Source organism: Pelodiscus sinensis, chromosome 23 (genome assembly GCF_049634645.1).
Source record: "Pelodiscus sinensis isolate JC-2024 chromosome 23, ASM4963464v1, whole genome shotgun sequence".
Taxonomy (NCBI): Eukaryota; Metazoa; Chordata; order Testudines; family Trionychidae; genus Pelodiscus; species Pelodiscus sinensis.
In genome coordinates, this window is record NC_134733.1 from 161605 (window position 1) to 180944 (window position 19340).

Genomic DNA, 19340 nt, shown 5'->3' on the forward strand with positions numbered 1-19340 from the left:
ACGCATGAGGCCCACCATTCCCCTCCACAAGCGGGCAGCCATTGCCCTTTGGAAGCTTTTGGGAACCTGGATCTATCGGGAACCAGTTTGGCGTGGGGAGATCCACCGTTGGAACGGTGCTCATGCAGGTACGGCACTCACTGGCCAACTGGGCCGGGGGCGGGGGGGGCTGCAAGGAGGACATGGGCTGCCCCAGGGAAAATGGTGGGGGAGGTGGTGTAAGTGTCTTCCCCTGGAAGGGTTCGGTATGTCCCGGGCCACAGTGGCCAGTATTGCAGCAGAAGTTGCTCCTGGGGCAGTGGCGGGGAACGAACACTCCCGGGCACCCCAGTGACCCTTGGTTTTGTATGTCTCTCTGCACGTGGTGAAGGCCATCAACAGGGTGCTGCTCCGCAGAGTCGTCCGCCTCACTGACCTGGACGCAGTCATCCAGAGGTTCAGCAGCCTGGGCTTCCCCAACTGCGGGGGGGCAATTGACGGGACGCACATCCCCATCCGTGCCCCGGACCACCAGGCCTCCCTCTTCATCAACAGAAAGGGGTACTTCTCGGTGATCCTGCAGGCCGTGTCTGACCACTGGGGCCAGTTCACGGACATCAATGTGGGCTGGTCCGGCAAAGCACACGACGCACGGGTGTACCGCAACTCCTCTGTGTGCCAGAGGCTGCACGCCGGGACTTCCTTGACCGCCACATCAGGGTCGGGGACGTGGACATGCCAGTGTGCCTGCTGGGAGATGTGGCCTACTCCCTAAAGCCCTGGATGATGAAGCCCTACACGGGACACCTGAACCCCTCCCGGCAGGCCGCCAATGCCAGGCTCAGCAGGGCCCGCATTGTGGTCGAGGGGGCCTTTGGCCGACTGAAAGCACGATTTAGGTGCCTCCTCACCCGCCTTGAACTCTCCCAGCACAATATTCCGCATGTGGTGGCAGCATGCTGCGTGCTTCACAATTTATGTGAGAGGAAGGGGAAGGTTTTCCTGCCAGCCTGGATGGCAGAGGTTGCCCGCCTGGCTGGCCAGTACGCACAGCCCTGCACAGCTGCCAGCCGGGAGGCCCTTCGCAGGGCTGGCCACATCCGGGAAGCCCTGTGGGAGAGCTTCCAGGCGGAGGAGGACTGAAGTCCCCCTGGTGTGCCCCACTGGGGCCTTGTGCCTTACATTCCACACCCACCTCCTTCCCCTTCCTAACTCCCCTTCCTGATTACAATAAAAACACCTGTGTTGCCACAAAAAAACTCTTTATTTAACATAACTGGAGTGGGGTGAGGGGGGAAATGAGGGCGGGACAAGGGAGGGGGGAAACCTGGGAGGAGGGAGCTGGAAGAGGGAGGTGAGGGGAGGAAGGGGGAGGGGAAGCTCAGGGTTGGGGGTCTTTCCGGCCCTCCCGTCTCGTAGCACTGCGGGCGCGGGGACCTCGGCGTTCCCAGGGGGGAGTGGGTATGGAGGGTGGGGCAGGAGCGATGGGGGGGCGGAAGAAGCGGGAAGGGGAGCAGGGGTGGGAGGAGGAGCGATAGCTGGGGCAGCCGCGGAGGCTGGAGCAGCAGGAGGCAGCAATCGGTCCGCCAAGGCCTGCAGGTGCTCCCGCAGCTCCTGCAAGCTCTCCCGACGCAGCTGCAGGTCCTCTTGTACCCACTGCTCCTGGCTGTGGACCTGCTGTCCCTGCAACCGCAGCTGCTGCTCTCCTCCAGGTTGCGGGTGCGCCTGCTGGCCCAGGTGCGGGTGGATGGTCCAGGTGGGGTGGTGCATCCTGGACTCGCAGGTGCTGCAGCTGCGGTGAAACAAGAGCAGTGGTCAGTTCTCCCTGGGGACACAGTGGGTGAAACCCAGACCCCCTCTGCAAGGCGATGGCAGGCCTCTGCATCATCATGTCCTGCTATATCTGGGAGTGTGACCTGGCTCAGGACTGCACCCAAGCCCCTGGGCTGCCTATAATGCGGTGTGCGGAGAAGACATGTGCCCTGCCTCTGTGTAGTGGGGGCATCTGGAAGGAAGGCAGTGAGCAGTGTCTCCCCCCGGGGTCAGGAGCCTGTCATGTGACTTCATGAGTAGACGCGTGTGGGGAACAGGTCAGGGCCCCTGCATGGCACCCAGCTGGAGCCACATGTCCCAGCTGGCATGGCAGATGCACAGGTTGCTGCCTGTTCTGTGATCGTCAAGGCCGACGCGCACTGTCCCTGGGCTTCACCTCCACCCTCTGCCCCGCATAAGGGGACTGTGATGTCACTCACATGTGGAGGCCTCCCCGGCCTTGGATGAGGCTGCTGCCGGAGTCTCTGGTTTGGCTCAGGGGTCCTGGGTGCAGAGCACACTTGCTGCAGGCTCCTGGCTGCCTCTTCCTTCTCTTCCCCTGTGTCAGGGGCAGGGCCCTCTGCCCCAGGGTCGATGACGACCAAGGCGGCACGGACCATCTGACCCCCCAGAATGTGGTCCAGGGTCTCAAACTGCGGGCAGTCGTCCGGGTCAGCCCCTGGTTGGGAGGCCCTGGCATAGGCCTGCCACAGTTCTTTAATTTTGCTCTGCACCTGCTCCTGGCTGCGCATGTGGCCTCTGGTGGCCAGGCTGGCAGCCATGTGGCTGTAGACGGCCGCATTCCTGTGCCTAGTGCAGAGATCGTAGGCATTGGAGGCCTCCCCAGAAACCTCAGTGAGGCCCACGATCTCCGCACTAGACCAGGAAGATGCCCACCTTTTGCAGCCCTTGGCAGGCTCCCGGCAGGCTCCTGAGAGCCACCAGCCTGGTCCTGGGGAGCGGTGGAGAGCTGGGTGGCAGTGGGTGGCTGGCTCATCCTGTGCCAGGTGCATGGTCTGCTGGCTGTGTGCTGGCAGGCTGGCAACAGGCACAGGCACTGTAGCCAGAGTCTGCCCCTTTAAGGGCTCTGGGGCTGGGGAGAGAGCAGACAAGTTTTCCTGGTTGTGCCCAGAGTGGCCACCAGGGCTTCCTGGGGAGGGCTGGAGGCCCCCTAATTCGAAATAAGTGTCTACACAGCGCTTATTTCGAACTAGCTATTTCGAATTTGGTGTTATTCCTCGTAGAATGAGGTTTACCAAATTTGAAATAAGGGCTCCATTATTTTGATTTTATTTCGAAATAGCAGTTTGTATGTGTAGATGCTATTAAAGTTAATTTGAAATAACGGCTGTTATTTCGAATTAACTTTGTAGTGTAGACATACCCTTACCTAGCAAGCAATTAATTTATTGAATCCTGTGTCCTCCTTTGCTTGTGGAATAGGAAGGATCTCAAAGAAGATTGCTTGGATATTATTCTTCTATAGCGTGGTTCCAGGTTCCCTGAAATCATCTATTATTTTTGAGATATCACAAGTTTATCCAGTCTTTGAGTTACATATTATGTCTTGACTTTGGGAAGGCAGCACACTGTCCTGTTGTCTGTGTCCCTTGGAGGATGTTCTTCCAATTCTTTTGAGTATTAAATCCCCACCAATGATCATCTGTCTGCCTTATACAGTAGAGAATTTGTGTAGGCAAGCTGGCTTTTCTTGCTCTTCTTGAAGAATGCTGTCAGGATTTCTTATGAACTGCCATACTTCCGCTTTGACTCCTTGCCAGCTCCTTTCTTCCTTAAACCCAGGATACTGATGTTTCTCCAGCCTGACTGTCTATGATTCTGCAGATAGGTAGGTCCAATACCCTTGTTGCTTCTCAGATCTTTGCTATATAAAAGCAGAGTGGACATTAAGAAGACTCTGGTCATATTTCACTGTTGCTGTTCTGAACATTCGACAGAAGTGAAACTGGCCAGAAACTTGGAGATTTCACTCTGCTGCTATTGCTTTGGGAAATCTCTAAGCAGAAGAAGGGCTGTTAATAGGGGAGGAGGCCCCCCAAAATAGACGTTGACAGAGGGAGAGAAGTAGCAAGATACTCACAGGAGAAATCAGGAGAAAGAGTAGCAATCACACCCCGAATAGTTAGAAGGCTTTGAAGTGGGGAAATGGGGACAAAAGAAAACTTTTCTCTTTCGGCAGCCAAAAGGACATTATGGACATGGTACTTTCAAATGTATCTGATACCTACTACTAGCCAAAGGCTGTGTGACAAAGCTCTTACTAAAACTCGGTGGGTCCTGTGCTTCCTGATGGATTTGTTTGCCTCAGAGGCTCACAGCAGTCCACAGTTTTTAGGCACCACGCTCAGGGCTTTAATTTGCTGTTTGTTGAGCTTTTTTCATTATTGGCTAGCATATCGTAAAACAGAGAATAAACTCCTCAGTCCTTCCCCCCCCCTCCCCAGTGGAAATAGGGAGATGGGTGTCAGGGGAACCCAGGCCCACCCTCAACTCCGGGCTCCAGTCCAGGGCCCTGTGATAGTAGCTGCTCATGTGAATCCCCGACACCTGCTCTAAAATAGCTTCCAAGACCTCTGGGCTACTTCCCCACACCTTCCTTCAGTTCATTCTTCTTAAATGTTTATTGGATAGATGACTCGACTAGTCGCTTCCTTTCCCTTGCTGCCTCTCTCTGATAGAGGCAGCAAGGGAAGGGACCAGGAGCCGGTGAAGGGGAGAACTGGTAAAGACAGTTCCCCCCCCGCGCTGTCTCTGCGGAGAACAAGGGAGGGAGAGGCACAGTGGGAAATGGCACAAGTGGGGACTGCCTCAATCCCTGCTCGCACCGGCTCCCACTGAGGGCACTTCTGCTTTTGAAATATACAAGAGCCTGCAGGGCTCTTGTACATGTAAAAAGCAGAAATGCTGCAGGGAGCATGGGGTGAGCCGGTGCTGGGGGAGCTGGATTAAAAGCCGGTTCCCCCAGCACTGTGTTCGGGATGCTGCCTGCCCCCCTGCTGCCTCTATCAGAGGCATCAGGGGGCAATAGGGGACACTGCAGCCCATGTTAAAAATCGCTTAGAAAAGTTAGATGTCTGCAAGTCACCAGAGCCTGATGAAATTCATCCTAGGATATTCAAGGAGCTGATAGAAGAGGTATCTGAGCTCCCCATGCATTTCAAAGGGGCAGCGCCACTTGGAGCCCGGGATCTGTTCCCAGCTGATCCTGGGCTTCATGCGGTGCTGCTACTTTGAAGTACCACCTTCGTCTGTCCCCCTTGCTGCCTCTATGTGATAGAGACAGCAAGGTGGGGGGAAGTGACTAGTCGACTATCTTGTTGACTATCTGAAAAATCTTTGCTTAAGAACTAGTCCTTCATATTCCTAGTTAACATGTATGCCCTGATGTCCAGCCCAGAGAAGCTCCGCTTCTTCAAGCAGGCGTCTGCCTTCCTTGACTCTCTGGATTCTCGCGAGTGCCTGGTCCTGGATGAGGATTTCAACTGCACCCTTGAGGAATGGGACCACATGGGGACCGAGCAGTGCAAGGCTGCCTCAGACGTTCTCAGGGAGATAATAGAACAACACTCCCTAGTGGACATCTGGCATAACCACCACCCAGACAAGGACATGGTGTTCACCTTTGTCCAGGTCCAGAGTCAACGGTCATTTCACTACTGGTTGGACAGCGTTTATCTTTCTCGTCTTCATCTTTCTCGTGCCCACTCCTTCAGCATTCGGCCAGCCCCGTTTTCAGACCACCACTTGTTCACTGTGACAGCCTCTCTTTCTTCAGAGAGGCCAGGGCTATCTACTGGCATTTCAACAATAGCTTGCTGGAGGACATGTAGCATCTTTCTGTGAGTTCTGGCTGGCCTAGTATGGGTAGCAGTGCGCCTTTCCCTTGGCACAGCAGTGGTGGGATGTGGGGAAGGTGTACACATGGCTCTTCTGCTGCGACTACACCCAGGGGGGCAGCTGGCATAAGGATGCGGTGATAGAGCAATTAGAACAGGAGGTTTTAGAGCAAGTGAGGTGGCTGGCCACCGGCCTGGAGATCCATCCCTCTGTAGAACGTACCAGGAGAAGTGGGAGGAACTCTGGGCCCTTGACAACCTTTGGGCCCGGGGTGCCTTTGTTCGTTCTCACATCCATCTCCTCTGGGAGATGGATGGTGGCTCCCACTTCTTCTGCACAGTTGAGAAAAAGAGGGGGGTTAAAAAGCAAATCATCTGCCTTCTGGTGGAGGATGGCACTACCTCACAGATCTGGTGGAGATGTACGAGAGGCCTCGAGCCTTCTATGCCTCTCTTTTGTCCCCAGATCTAACCAACGTTGATGCCTGCAGAGTTTTCTGGAATGAACTCCCAAAAGTCAGCGTGGTTGACCAGGACCGGCTAGAATTGCCTCTCTCTCTGGCTGAGTTCTTGGAAGCCCTCCATCTCATGCCCACCAATAAGTCCCTGGGCATGGATGGTCTCGCTGTGGTGTTCTACCGCATGTTCTTGGACGTCCTCAGCCTAGATCTTGTCAGCATCTGGGTCGAATCCTTGGAGACTGGAGTCCTTCCGTTATCATGCAGGCAAGACATGTTCGCCTTGCTGCCTAAGAAGGCGGATCTTTGAGGGTATGTCTACACTACAAAGTTAATTCGAACTAACGGACGTTAGTTCAAATTAACTTTGATAGGTGCTACACTAGCGCTCCGCTAGTTCGAACTTAATTCGAACTAGCGGAGCGCTTAGTTCCAACTAGGTAAACCTCATTGTACGAGGACTAAGCCTAGTTCGAACTTACTAGTTCGAATTAAGGGGTGTGTAGCCCCTTAATTCGAACTAGTGGGAGGCTAGCCCTCCCCAGCTTTCCCTGGTGGCCACTCTGGCCAACACCAGGGAAACTCTATTGCCCCCCTCCCTGCCCCGGACCCCTTAAAGGGCCACGGGCTGGCTATGGTGCCCGTGCCAGGTGCAAGCCTGCCAGCACCCAGTCAGCAGACCCTGCACCTGGCACGGATCGAGCCACCCACCCGATGCCCCCCAGCCCTCCCCCTCTTCCCGGGACCAGGCTGGCGGCTCCCGGGAGCTTGCCCAGGACCGCCAGAGGCGGGCACCCGCCTGGTCTAGTGCGGACATCGTGGACCTCGTCCACGACCTCCGCACTAGGCACAGGAAAGTGGCCGTCTAGGGCAGGAGAGCTGCCAGCCTGGCCACCCAGGAGCAGGTTTGCATGAAAATCAAGGTGGTCCACTGAGACCCCCGACCCTGAGCCCTGAGCTTACAATGGCTGTACTGGGTCAGACCAAAGGTCCATCTAGCTCAGTAGCCTGTCTGCCGACAGCGACCAACCCTAGGGACCCTGGAGGGGATGGACCAAAGACAGTGACCAAGCCATTTGTCTCGTGCCATCCCTCTCCAGCCTTCCACAAACTTCGGGCAGGGACACCACACCCTACCCCCTGGCTAATACCACTCCATGGACCCAACCTCCATGAATTGATCTCACTTCTCTTTAAACTCTGTTCTAGTTGTAGCCTTCACAGCCTCCTGCAGCAAGGAGTTCCACAGGTTGACTATTTGCTTAGTGAAGAAGAACTTTCTGTTACTAGTTTGAAGCCTGCTACCCATTCCTTTCCTTTGGTGTCCTCTAGTCCTTCTATTATGGGAACTAATGAAGAACTTTTCTGTATGCACCCTCTCCACCCCACTCATGCTTTTATAGACCTCTACCATATCCCCCCTCCATCTCCTCTTTTCTAAGCTGAAAAGTCCCAGTCTCTTTAGCCTCTCTTCATATGGGACCTGTTCCAAACCCCTCATCATTGTAGTTGCCCTCCCCTTTCCCACCCTCTCTCTTCCCCTCTCCCACCTCCTTTTCCCAGTCTCCCCCAGTTTTGTTCAATAAAGAGAGAGTCTATTTTTGAACACAATTGTCCTTTATTTTGTACATCAGGAAGGGGGGCTAGGGAAGGATAAGTGGAAGGAGGTCAGGGAGGAATGGGGTACGAGCCCCCGATGGGGAGGACTGGGCTAGCTCTGCGGGCTTCTGGGGGTGGAACCTCTCCTGCAGCCCCCCAATTGCCCCCTCTCCCCAGATGGCAGCCTGCGGCAAGTGCAGCCGGTCTGATGGCCGAGTGCTGTGATGTGCCCAGTGTGGGTACTCCGGGCACTCCAAGCCAGGACTGCTTTGCAAGCGGGGCACCCCTGAGAACTCTCTGTCCGGGGTGGGGGTCGGGTCCCTTTAAGCACAGCCCTCGGCTAGCCTGAGACAGCAGCTCCATGCTCTAAGTCCTCATCTGATGCCCTGCCGGCACTGCTTCCGGCCATCCTTAACCCCGGTTCAGGGTCCATTCTGTGTGGACATGCTAGTTCGAATTAGCAAAATGCTAATTCGAACTAGTTTTTTAGTCTGGATGCGTTAGTTCGAATTAACTTAGTTCGAATTAGCGCTGTAGTGTAGACATACCCTGAAGAATTGGTGTCTTGTCTCACTTCTCAGCACAGACTATAAAATCATCGCCAAAGCCATCTCACTGAGACTGCAGTCCGTGTTGGCAGACGTGATCTATCCTGACCAGATTCTCTATGAGATCCCGGACTGCACCATCTTCAATAACCTTTTATCTGGTCCAGGATCCCATAGAGCTTGGGTATAAGGATAGTCTGCCATTCGCCCTCCTATCCTTGGATCAAGATAAGGTGTTTGACCAGATGGACTGATGGGTACCTCCTGGGCATTCTGCAGGCCCTCAGCTTTGGGCCCCACTTTGTGGGGTTTCTCCAAGTGCTGGACACTTCCACAGAGTACTTGGTCAAGTTCAACTGGACCCTGATCGCTCTGGTGAGCTTTGGGCGGGAGTACATCTCCTTTGCAAGAGGTTGATGGGGTTGGTGCTCTGTGAGGTGGAGATGTGGCTGGTCCTGTCAGCATAGGCTGACGACGTGCTCCTCGTGGTCCAGGACTCGGGTGACCTGGCACAGGTGGAGGCCTGCCAAGCTGTTTACTCAGCAACCTCCTCTGCCCAGGTCAATTGGGTCAAAAGCTCTAGCTTGTTGGTCGGGACCAGGTGGCAGGTGAGCTCCATCCCACCCGCACTTCAGACCATCTGGTGGATTGTGGGTCCACTGCTCTATCTTGGCATTTTTCCTTTCTGCCACGCATCCCTTCCCACCAGAGAACTCGCTAAGTTTAGAATCCAGGGTGGCTGAGCAGTTGCGGAGATGGACAGGACTGCTCTGGTGCCTCTCCCTGTGTGGGAGGGCACTGATGCTTAACCAGCTGGCCCTGTGCATGCTCTCTCAACCTCTGGTCCTGACTGTGGGTTTCCTGGCTCAGATCCAGCAGCTGATGCTGTGGTTCTTCTGGCCAGAACTGCATTGGGTCTCTGCAGAGGGTTCTCCATCATCTCCTGGTGGACGGAGAACAGGGCCTGACAAGTTTGCGTATGCGGGTTCATGTCCTCCATCTCCAGGCCCTGCAGAGGCTGCCATATGATGGAGGACTCTGATACAATCGGCAGCTCCTTTACTTGAGAAGTCTTCCATGAGACCTCTCCAAGCTGCTGGCCTTCTACCAGGACCTTCTACCAGGACCTCTTCTGGACCTGGAAGCTGCTTTCAGTGACCTGGTCCTTGGGAGCCACCATGGGGGCAGACCTCCTTGTGGAGCCTCTGCTACACAATCCCCATCTTCTTGTGCAGGCAGTGGAGTCCCCCTCAGTACACCAGCAGTTGGTCCTGGCAGAAGTCACCAGGATTGGACACCTCCTGGAATTCGACCAGGGAGACTGGCCCTCCCCCAACGCATGGTGCTCGCTACCCTGTGTACTTCAGGAAGCGAGGGATGCTTTGCCATCCACTGCTTGGGTTTATCTCAACAGGGTCCTTCAAGAGAAGGCACCCCACGTGTCCCTCACCCTGGCCCTCCTGATTTCTCCATCGGCCTCTGGCCCCACTTGTCTTCCAGATCCCCTCCCTCTCATCACCCCAGCTGGCTACATGCATTGCAGTCAGTCCCCTTTCAAACTGCACTGAAGAGTCATCTGTACACGCTAGTGCTTCACACTTCACTCCCTAACCCTTGTGTCCTGCCCAAATACCAAGTAGTGGGACTTCCTACCACCAGTAGAGGATGGGGAGCCCTGGTGGGCAAGTCCCTACTCCACCTTGGTTCTGCAACCCACCAGGGACATTAGCTGAAGAATCCTGCATGGTGCTGTGAGCATGGGTGTGTACTTGGCAAGGTTCAGCTGTTCCTGACACTTGTCTCTTCTGTGGCATGAGGGAGATCCTGGCGCACATTTATCTCAAGTGCGCCATGTTACAGCCCCTCTTTTGGCTCCTCCAGAACCTCTTGTTGAGGTTCTGGCTGCATTTTCCCCTCTCACCTATTAATATATGCACACCCCATCCGTGGCCCTACAAAGTCATGGGACCTCCTCATCAGCCTCCTCCTGGCTATAGCCAAAATGGCAATTTACAAGACCAGGGAGCAGAGGTTGGCTGAGGGAGGGGCCTGCAACTGAGAGGTCTCTCTCTGCTCCTGTATCCATTTACGCATCTGGGCAGAGTTCCACTGGGTGCCGTCTGCTGTCTTTCTTGATACCTTCGAGGGGCAGTCAGTGCTGTCCGGGGTTCTCTGCTCGCTGTCCCCATCCAGCTCCCTTGTTTTGACCTTAATACCTCCACACTTGTCCCTGTTTTCTCTTTATTTGTCCCCAGTAATCATTTGGCGTTCTGGGCTCTGTGGACCCTCCCAGTAGGCTAGGGGAAGGTCCTTTAGATGTGGGCAGGCTAATGCTCGCCCACCTCTCGGAATCCAATAGGACTGCTTTTTTGTAGCCTTCTGATCTGACCATGTCACAGCTAATATGAAAGATGAAGCCCCTGAGCAACAATACCTGGGTAGAAATCCTAGTACTCTTTCCCCTCTCAACAGTGGAAGAAGATGGGACAACCAGGACTTCAAATGATTGCAGGGAAACCACTTCAGTAATTCAAAGAACATTATCTTCTCCTCTGCTCACTCAAAGGCATCTTTGTAGCTTACCAAAGATGAGCTTCACAGCACGAGGCAGAACAATTCATCAAGGTTTTGCCTATTATCTCATTTATGGCACTTTGCAGCCTCTCTCCCTAATAATATTTCAATCTCTGGTGAACTGGTATGGGGTTCATTTTTTTCAAACTCTCTGTGTTAGTTGTTATTAGAAGATTTACCCAGTGAAGCTTGAGTCTTTAACTCAATAAGTTTTGGTTTTCTTTGTTTAAATAATTGTTCTGGGGTGGCGCTGGAAATGAGGGGTTTAGTATTCAGGCTGTTTGGGGGAGAGAGGACGATCCCAGCCCTCTCTCAACTGCAGCAGCTTGCTGGCCAAATGGGGTTATGGCTGTCCTGATCCTCATTTCTCGCCTCTCACTGTCCCCTGTGGTCATTTTGCAGTATAACTATCCCTCCTGTCAGACTCTTCCTTTCCATTTTATGAAAAACAATCAAATTCCAGGAACATCCCATTGTCCTGGGACAACCAAATCTTTACCTTGCTTTAAGTCACGATAAAAGGAAGCTGCATACCACATTTGTTGGTTCTAGCTCTTACCATTTAGGAAGTGTTCTTGAACAATTGGACACACAGGTGGATGGACAGACAGATGGACACACATTTCTAAAATGTATAGTAAGATTGACAGTGCATCTGGGGTATCTTGCATTGAGTTTTTTAAAAAATGAGCAAATTCATCACCCAAGGGTGACTCATAAAATTGTATCTATTTCATGTCTTGCTGAGATGGGAATGAATAAAGAAAAGGTGACTCCCTCCTTTATCCAACTTTGCAAAGGAGGTGTAAGATGAGAAAATAATATTCTTATCACTATTATAGGATTGAAACTTCCTGTTTAGCCATCTTATAATCAGTAGTAGTTCCATCTGTCTCTCCAGTTATGAGAGTATCTTCTGACCTACAGCAAAAGTATCAAAATGTTCTCTCGTATAATCAATGTACCCTTTCTGTTTTGACCTTCTGTTTTCTGTCAGCCCCTGGGGTTGGAGAGAAATCTGTTTTATTCTCTTCATCTATGGCCTGAGCTAGGAAGCTTGCCCCTACTTTTTCTTCAGGTTTTCTATGCTTTTTATTTTTCTGGGTTTTGGCTGGTATGTAAAACCAAGTCCTTGGTTTTTGGAAATTAAAGATCCCATGGGAGATTTTAGAACAGATTAAAAATTCCAGCTCAGGTACATCCGCCTAAAGATGACATAGCAGTTTCTTTGCTTACTCAGCATTTCTGTTTCCCCATAAAATCACTGCTAGGTGATAGAATCTTAGTAGCTTAATTCAAAACATGTGAATGACATTTTATATTTTTCTTTAATTTTCCAGGGTGTTACTGAGGGCTACAATGGCACTATTTTTGCCTATGGTCAGACTGGCAGTGGGAAGTCATTTACCATGCAGGGCATTACGGACCCTCCTCCACAGAAAGGCATAATTCCCAGGGCATTTGAACACATTTTTGAGAGTGTACAGGTATGTAATGAAGTGAAATGGGTACAGAAGCAGTGACTATGGCCCAAATTCTCAAAGGTGATTTGTTGCTTAATTCTCATTGATTTCAGTAGGTGTTAGGTTCCTAACTATTTTTGAGGGTTTGGGCCTATATGTTATTAGCTATTTATTAATAAGTTTTTCTACAGAATTCACCACAATAGTGTCTGAACCCCACTAGGGATGTAAAAGAGTAGTCGATTAGTCAACTACTCACATTCTCCCTCCCCTCCCCTTTCCTGCCTCTATATCAGGCATCAAGTGGGGGGAAGGAGCCAGTGTTGGGGGGAGCTGGCTAAAAAGCACCATCTCTGCAGTGCTGCTTGCCCCTTCCTCCCCCCAACGCTAGAGGCAGCAGTGTGTGGGGGGGATCAGGGGAGGCTGCTCTTGCAGCAGTCCCTATCCATGGGGGGGGTCCCACTGGGGAGTTGGGACCCGTACCGACCGGAGTTTCTGTAGCAAAGCAACTCCTGTCTGCGGGGCTGCCGCAAACTGGCTGCTCTGGCAGTAAGCCTTGTTCATGGCCATCCCTGGCTACCATGAACAGAGGCTGTTGCACGCTTCCACAGGACTTTTGCTACTTGCTTCTCAACTGTCAGAGTGAGTCTCATTTTGGTATTGCTGTGCTTCAGGGCAGGGGAAAGCAATTAGCAAACGTCCATGAAAATGACCTTATACATGCAAAAGTTTTGCAGCCACTGCCGATCGTCCTATGACTGCATAACTATGTGGTCATACCAGTTGGTGCTTGTGTCACGGAACCAGAACCAGTATTCCACTGCGTCAACAGGATTTACTGCTGCCAGCATCTGCCATTTGCTCCACTCAGTGCTTTCATACTTCTCTGTGTTCATTCCCTCCTCTCATTCTTCCTCGTTCCTGTGGCTTCTGTCTAGGCTTTAGATATATTGCAGCATAAGACACCTTGCTGTGGCATCTGCATGGATAACTGGGGGGAGGGAGGAGAAGGAGTGAAAAGATTGTTTGCCATTGTTTTCAAGCGGGGGGGGGGGGGGGGGAGGAGATAAGTGCACCATGGGAGGCTGACAGCATGTACCCAGAACTACCTGCTCACTGTTTTTGTCCCCTTAGGCACTTGGAACCTAATCCAGAATGCCAGGGGGTGGCAGGAACTCTGAGAGAGCAATCCGCAGTGCATCACTGTCAAAGTTTATGGTAGCCACCATACTAAGGATGCACTACATTGAACTCTTGCACACAGTGGGCATGTTCACTTTTGACTTTACAAACTTGAATGATAAAAAAAATTGAACTTAATAAATTCAACCTAATCTTGCAGTGTAGATATGGCTAACTCTTAGAGGGTTGTGTGGTTTAAGTCATTAGTTTCTATCAAGTGCTATGAAACCCTCTGCTGAAAGCTGCTAGAGAAGGGCAAGATACTTTTACTTCAAGCTGAATATTAAAAGGTCTTGTTGCATATTACATAGTAGGGTGGGAGGGATAGCTCAGTGGTTTGAGCATTGGCCTCCTAAACTCAGGGTTGTGAGTTCAATCCTTGAGGAGGCCATTTGGGGCAAAAATCGTCAGGGATGGTACTTGGTCCTGCTGTGAAGGCAGTGGACTGGACTCAAGACCTTTCAAGGTCCCTTCCAGTTCTAGGAGATAGGCAATCTCCATTAATTTTTTTTTTACATAATACCATGGTTTATTGATTGTATCTTGATGCTGGGTATTTACCAGTGTAAACCAGACCTCTGCACTAGGGATGTGAAAGTTTAACTGTGTAAATGGTTAACTGATAAGCCAGGGGCATCCTGGGGAACCTTGCTCCTCAGGAGCCAGCTGCCATCCTCTGCTGCTGCTTCTGTATTTGAGGCAGCAGCATGGGAGCGGCAGCCAGCTCCTCAGGAGTGGAGCTGCAGGCAGAAGCCAGTGTGTGCCAGGAACCAGCTTAAAAGCTGGCTGCCATTGCATGTTGGCTCCTGGAGAACCAGCTGCCGCCCCAGCGGCAGGTGCCGGTAACCGTGGAACTGCTGAGATTTTCAGCTGTTACACATTTACCCAATTACCCACTTTTTAACATCTCTACTCTGCATTAGTTCTAAGCTTCTCGATGTTTGTGTATTGTATCTATAATTTGAAAGGTTCCCATATAATGTGAACTAAATAGTTAATCTGCAAACTAAGTATTTTAAAAAATGTGAAGGGAAGTTAGGCGCTCAACTCTTGTTGACAGTCAATAGATGTTCAGGTGATCCTTAGGTACTTTTGAAAAGCTTATCCTAAAATCTCAACTTTTGGTTTTGAACAGTGTGCTGAAAACACCAAGTTCTTGGTGAGAGTCTCTTATCTGGAGATTTACACTGAAGACATAAGAGATTTATTAGGAGCTGACACCAAGCAAAAGTTGGAGGTGAGGAGATCATAAAGTCGTCATGGCTGAATGAGGATGTGTTTTAATTTGCAGTTACTAGGCATGCCTAATAGAAATGAGAGAACCCAGCAGAAACTTTTTGCAGAAACTGAAAAGTAAAGCATTTGGGTTGTGACAAAAACTATTCTTCTCATGTATAGTGAGTTTTATGTACAGTCTGCACCTATTCCTCCATATCTCATACTATGTTGTTTGAGACCCAGATTTGAATACAATATTGAGCATGAAAGTAGAGTGTGCTTCAGATCGGTGCTGAAATGATCAACAATGTTTTTTACCTAGATGAAATCTTGGAATCACATGCTCTCTGGATTTCAAAATTCCTCATTCTTGATGGGTGAGTGCCTGAATATGCACTCACAACAGGAAACCCACTTCTGTTATTTTATGTGTGTATTTGGATTTAACTGAACGCACACAAGAATAGGGGTGGGCAATATTTTTTGAAGTAGCATTGGGCCACCCCAGAAGGGGCAGGGCCTTAGGTAGAAGGGGCAGGGCCAGGACACTTCTGTGCTTCCCCACCCACAGATCCTGATAGGTCTGGGGGTTGGGGTGCACACAAAGTCTTTGCCCCTCCCCCTGCCTGAGAACCGCCAGCTGTTATGCCTCTGTGCCTGTGCCCCTGGTGGAGGGAGAAGACTTTGCACACTCCCCTCTCCCCCCCCCCCAGCCCCTGGTCAATTAGGGCCTACGGGAGGGGGAGCATGGGAAGTCTCTCGCTCCCTGCCCCGGCTCTGCAAGGGAGTGCCATGCTTAATCACCTGCCAGCTGAGCAGCAGCTGGCAGTTGACATTAAATGCCAAGCCCCTTCAGGATGGGAGGAGACTTTGCATGCTCCCCCAGGCCAATCACGGTTAGGGGTCGGGGGAAGCACACAAAGTCTCCTCCCGCCCTGCCAGGAGTGTGCGCTCCTTGCAGGGATGGGGCAGGGTGGGAGGAGACTTTGCATGCTTTCCACCCCTCCCAGGTCCTGATTGGCCTGTGGGCCAAGGGGAATGCACGAAGTCTCTCACTCCCTGCCTTCGGGTGCACTGCTCTTAGAATCAAATGCCAGGGTTCTTAGACTCATAGGGCTGGAAGAGACCTCAGGAGGTCATCAAGTCCAGCCCCCCAGCCAAAGCAGGACCAGTCCCAACTAAATCAACCCAGCCAGGGCTTTGTCAAGCTGAGACTTAAAAACCTCTAGGGATGGAGATTCCACCATATCCCTAGGTAACCACTCCGAGTACTTCCCCACCGTCCTAGTGAAATAGTTTTTCCTAATATCCAACCTAGACCTCCCCTACTGTAACTTGAGACCATTGCTCCTTGTTCTGCCATCTGTCACTACTGTGGACAGCCTTTCTCCATCCTCTTTGGAACCTCCCTTTAGGAAGTTAAAGTCTGCTATCAAATTCCCCCTCACTCTTCTCTTATGCAGACTAAATAAGCACAAATCCCTCAGCCTCTCCTCATAGGTCACGTGCTTCAGCCCCCTAATCATTTTGGTTGCCCTCTCCAATGATTCCACATCCTTTCTATAGTGGGGGGCCCAGAACTGGACACAGTACTCCAGATGTGGCCACACCAGAGCCGAATAAAGGGGAATAATCACTTCTCTAGATCTGCTGGCAATGCTCCTCCTAATGCAACCTAATATTCCATTAGGTTTCTTGGCTACAAGGGAACACTGACTCATATTCTGCTTCTCATCCACCGTAATCCCAAGGTCCTTTTCTGCCAAACCATTACTTAGCCAGTTGGTCCCCAGCCTGTAACAATGCTTGGGATTCTTCCGTCCCAAGTGCAGGACTCTACACTTGTGCTTGTTGAACCTCATTGGATTTCTTTTGGCCCAATCCTAATCTGTCTAGGTCACTCTCTACCCTATCCCTGCCCTCCAATGTATCTGCCTCTCTCCCTAGCTTAGTGTCATCTGCAACTTGTTAAGGGTGCAAACCATCCCCTCATCCCGGTCATTAATAAAGATGTTGAACAAAAACAGTCCTAGAACAGATTGTTGGGGCACTCCACTAGAAACTGACCACCAACTTGACATTGAGTTGTTAATCACTACCCGTTGGGCCTGACAGTCTAGCCAGCTTTTTATCCATTTTACAGTCCATTTATCCAATCCATACTTAACGTGCTGGCAAGAATATTGTGGGAGACTGTATCAAAAGCTTTGCTAAAGTCAAGGTATGTCACATTCACTGACTTCCCCATGCCCACACAGCCAGTTACCTCATCATAGAAGCTAATCAGGTAGGCCAGGCAGGACTTGCCCTTTGTGAATCCATGTTGACTATTCCTGATCACTTTCCCCTCTTCCAAGTGCTTCAAAATGGATTCCTTGAGGATCCCCTCCATGATTTTTCCTGGGACTGAAGTAAGGCTGACTGGTCTGTAGTTCCCTGGATAGTCCTTGTCATGATCATGAGGGTTAGCCAGCAGCCTGGGGACTAAGGGGTTAACCTTACCTAACCAGGTACACTGAGGAGAGGCTCGAGGAGAGCTGCCGGCAACTGACGACTAGGCGGAATGGGCGATTGGCACCCTCGCCTCCATAGCTCTCAATGGCGTGATGTCATCATTGGGCGCCGCGTTAAACGTTAAACGCCGAGGTTGCCTACATCCACGGTCCGCCCCTGGGTACATTCAGCCAATAGGAATGTAGGTAGGAATTTCAAATTAGGACAAAGGAATGTTTGGTTTCCCCTCCTTTGTCTTTGAGAGTTCTCTCCAGCAACTGAGGGAGGCAGACATGTCTCTCTCTCCAAGAAACAATTCTTCACTTTCTGTAAGTAGGGTAAAGTTTAGATAAACCCGTTAGGTTTTGTTATTTTATGGTTTAGGAAATGGGATCTGATGTTTTGGCTTTCCTTTGTAACTAAGTTACATGGCCATGAGTATATTATTTTGTTACTTTTCCATCTAGTTATTATGGATACAGGAATATTGTGGCAAAAATAAAACGTTTTCTCTTTTCTTTTTATTAACCTGGTATTGGTTAATTTTTGTGTCCTGGTTTGTACTTTAGGGGTGATATTTCCTAAGTAGTCTCTCCCTGATTTCTTTAGCATATTTGGGTGGTGGCAGCAGAGATTTTTATCCCCAAAATCTAGGTTGTTAAGATTTTGGGAGGAAGTTTTATACCAAAGCCTGGTAAACAAGGTTTGGGGGTACTTTTGCTGGCCCCCACTTCTGCATTTATCATGCCAGAGTGGGGAAGGAGCCAGGACAGTCCTTCTTCCATTTTTTAAAGAAGGGCACTACATTTGCCTTTTTCCAGTCATCAGGGATCTCTCCCAATCTCCATGAGTTTTCAAAGATAATGGCCAAAGGCTCTGCAATGACATTTGCCAACTCCCTCAGTACCCTAGGATGCGTTAAATCCGGACCCATGGATTTGTGTATGTCTAGCTTTTCTAAATAGTTTTTAACCTGTTCTTTCTCCACCAAGGGCTGCTCACCTCCTTCCCATATTGTGTTTCCTAGTGCAGTAGTCTGGGATTGACTCTAAGGGTAGTGCGCACCCCGTCCCTAGGCCCTGATTGACCTGGGCACAGGGGGAGTGGCAGGGCCTCCACGGTCCGGATCCACCTACTTGGCAGGTTGGATCTGGCCCTTTTGTCCCCCTGCTGAAAAAGAATGGCTGTGACTGGTTAGTGCCTATCACCTTTGGCATCAGTTTAAAATGCAATACAAAAATCATTACAAAACCATCATGATTGCACCTTTCCCTCTCACACATATGCATCCCACTAATGGGATCTGAGTCCTGTCCCTTGAGGGTGTGTGTGCATGCATTTTCCCTTTTAAGGGGAGTGCTTTAGGAAGAGTCCTGACTAACAGCCACTTGATTTGGTCAGTGCCATGTTGGAGACATAAGGGGCCCTTTCTGAGTAAGGATGTAAGAGTGTAACCGTTTAAATGGGTAACCGATAAGGATATTAAAGTGTGTTTAATTGTGTAAATGTGTATCTGCTGAAATTTTAAGTGGCTGCATGTTTACATGGGGGAGGGGAAGATAGGAGCCGGTGCTCATGGCATCACCTCCAGTCCCCATCCCACTCTCTGTAACAGAGGTGGGAGGGGCAGTCGGGTAGGTGGGAGCTGGTACACATGGGGAGTCAGCTTCAAAGCTGACTTCCCATGTTTACCGGCTCCCGGCTGCCCTCCGTCCCCCACACTGCTGCCTCTGATTCAGAGGCAGCAGTGTGGGGGAGGCAGGTGGTTCTGTGACTGCTTGCTCCCACCTTCCCCCCCAAACACACAGAGCTGCCTCTGTGGGAGGCAGCAATACTATGGGAGGGGCAGTCGCCTCAGTCCCTGGTACAGGCAGGGAGCCAGCTTGAAAGCTAGCTTCTCATGTATACTGGTTCCTGCCTGTCCCCTCCCCTGTACTACTACCTCTGAGAGCCAGCAGTGTGGGTGGGCGAACTGGTGGCTCCACAGGAGCCGGTGCTCAGGGAGATCTGGCTTTCAAAATGGCTTTGCACAAGCACCAGCTCTCACCCCTCCCTCTGTTGCCTCTGATAGAGGGGCTGCATGTAACACTAGTAACCGATAATCATGAACTTATTGGTTACCCAAATGGTTACATACTTGCTCCCGGTCCAGCTCCC

At 51.1% G+C, this 19340-nt stretch overlaps 1 protein-coding gene across 13 annotated transcripts in view; it reads left to right on the forward strand.

Annotated features, from left to right (window-relative positions):
- Positions 1-19340, forward strand: part of KIF17 (kinesin family member 17) — a 196009-nt gene that overhangs the window by 17035 nt on the left and 159634 nt on the right. For 10 of the 13 annotated variants that reach the window (XR_012897338.1, XM_075906586.1, XM_075906580.1 and 7 more), the window contains 2 exons: positions 12168-12314; positions 14608-14709. The exons of 1 other annotated variant lie outside the window; for it this stretch is intronic. Coding sequence is in view for 11 of the 12 variants with exons in the window: in XM_075906580.1 (XP_075762695.1) it covers positions 12168-12314; positions 14608-14709 (249 nt within the window). In the remaining variant the exon portion in view is untranslated. Of the gene's footprint in view, positions 1-8116; positions 8629-12167; positions 12315-14607; positions 14710-19340 lie in introns of those variants that run through there. 2 more of the 13 variants (XM_075906585.1, XM_075906577.1) reach the window with 2 other exon arrangements.